We start from the raw sequence: 2120 nt of genomic DNA, 5'->3' as shown, positions 1-2120 counted from the left end.
CTAATGCAGATTCCATTGCTACAGCACTACAAGAGCGCCTTGCTGTCATCCTTCCAGGGGATCAGAAACATAAGCTCATCTCCCAAGCATATGATGGAGCCAGCGTGATGAGGGGTGCCACTTCAGGGGTTCAAAAGAAGATTCAGGATATTTACCCAAATGCCCATTACATCCACTGCTATGCACATCAGCTCAATCTGATAATGCAACAGGCCACTTCTCAAATGCCCAAAGTGAGACTTTTTTTTTCAAACCTTGGAGGATTTGCCAGCTTTTTTGCCAGATCACCCAAGCGCACAGATGTACTTGATAAAGTAGTTGCCCATAGACTACCAACATCAAGCAGTGTTAGATGGAACTTCCACAGCCGTGCCGTCAATACAGTGTTTGAGCACAGAGAGGACGTCATCCGCTGTTTTGAAACCATGAGACTCTCGTGATTTTGACTCAGTTACCATGAGAGAAGCAGCAGGCTTTGCCGTGCTGCTGGAGGATCAGGATTTTAAATATTTTCTTGCGCTTTTCCACAACATTATGCCGCATGTTGACCTCCTTTATGCCAAACTCCAGAAGGACATAGATTCAGTCCACATTAAGGGGAGCATCCAGCAGTTCCAGCGGGACATACAGATGATCAGGTAGCAGCCGTAATCCTCCTTTTCCATGTGTTGTTGTTGTTATTATTATTACTCATACATTTTGCAGAGATTCTATCCCATCCCTGGTTGACGAAAGCAGTCAAGGTGGTTCTCAACCGAAGAGGCGGGGCTCACTGAATCCAGGAGACCATAAACGCATTGCATCTGAGGTGTTTATTTGTTGCAATATTTGTCTTTTTGATAGCTCCCTTATAGATATGAAGATTGGAAAGAAAAATATTTTTCTTACAATAGTCATATAAAAATGATGTGATCTAAAAGGATTTGTTATTCCCTCTAGTGGATAACATTAGTATTACAACCTTCATCTGTGTTAGCTGCCTGAACATCAGAAATGCATGAAACTTGACATATTTACTAAGAATGTCTTGTTGTCCAATGTCCATGTGTATGGAGTGCTGAGAAATTATGGATTCCAAACCACTGAAACTGATCTCCCTTTATAACTTTAAAGTGAACATTTTAAAATGACCAGTTTTAAGTTATGACTCCATACACATGGACAAGAAATTCTTAGTAAATATGTCAGGTTGCATGCATTTATGATGGTCAGGGAGCTAACAGAGATGACATTGACACCCCTAATTGACATCACTGCCTAATTTTTGTTTTTATCCTTCACTCTATAGGTCTGTGATACCATACTATTGCACACCATGCAACGTTTCTCCTTCACAAAACACCTTGTTAGTGCCACTTTGCTTCAAGCAGACAGGTTTGAACAGTACGCAGTGGAGTTTCCCGAGGATGCACTGAGTGAGACTTTGAAGGCCTATCCAGTTCTGAATAAAAATAAGTTAAAGACAGAGCTTGGTCTCATCTACCGCACACAAGAGTTCAAAAAGTGTAATGGTGCTTTGGACCTATTCCAGCTGTTTGTGGACAACAATCTTGCTCATGTATTTAGAGAGACTGTGACTTTGCTAAAGATCCTCATCACCACACCCATGACCACAGCAGAAGCTGAGAGGTGCTTCTCAACCTTAAAAAGAATAAAGACTTTTCTGAGAAATAGCATGACCCAGGAAAGGCTGAATGCATTGGCCATGCTGTCAATGGAAAAGAGAGTGGTGACAGAGATGACTGACTTCAACCAGAAGGTCATTGAGAAATTTGCAAGCCAGAAAGAAAGGAGAGCAAAATTTATTTTCAAATAGTTGGACTGTTGCTAACGTGAATTTGTATTCAGTCACCTTTACTCGGAGTCTTTTTGTTGTTTGTTGTACAATAAAGTTTGTTTTCTGTTGTAAAAAAAAAAATCACTGATTCGTGGTACTTTTATTGCATTCTTTAACAGTTGGTTTAAACATTGACATTTTCAATATTTTATCCAGATATATAATCTGTCCTGTGATTCTGGGGCTGTATACTCTGTCCTGTGATCTGAGCTGTATACTCGTGACACTATGGGTGGAAGGAAGTGGAATACAGGGGACGGATTAGGTGGATTACATAAGGGGC

At 40.8% G+C, this 2120-nt stretch overlaps 1 protein-coding gene across 1 annotated transcript; it reads left to right on the top strand.

The window, feature by feature from the left end:
• The first annotated feature begins 708 nt into the window (after positions 1–708).
• On the top strand, positions 709–1852 carry LOC143925478 (zinc finger MYM-type protein 1-like). Its single transcript, XM_077449998.1, has 2 exons — positions 709–808; positions 1289–1852. Exon 2 carries the CDS (start codon positions 1316–1318, stop codon positions 1814–1816), a length of 501 nt encoding a protein of 166 aa, XP_077306124.1. The 5' UTR covers positions 709–808; positions 1289–1315; the 3' UTR covers positions 1817–1852.
• The last annotated feature ends 268 nt before the right edge of the window (positions 1853–2120 follow it).

Source organism: Lithobates pipiens, unplaced genomic scaffold, assembly GCF_037356315.1.
Source record: "Lithobates pipiens isolate NorthernLeopardFrog02 unplaced genomic scaffold, aLitPip1_a1.2 Scaffold_22, whole genome shotgun sequence".
In the NCBI taxonomy this organism is placed as follows: Eukaryota; Metazoa; Chordata; class Amphibia; order Anura; family Ranidae; genus Lithobates; species Lithobates pipiens.
Note: the sequence above shows the minus strand (reverse complement) of the source record. Positions and strands in the feature narration are given on the sequence as shown.

Coding starts and splice junctions, on each gene's coding strand:
- LOC143925478 (XM_077449998.1), top strand. CDS start 1,316: ATGCAACGTTTCTCCTTCACAAAACACCTTGTTAGTGCCACTTTGCTT.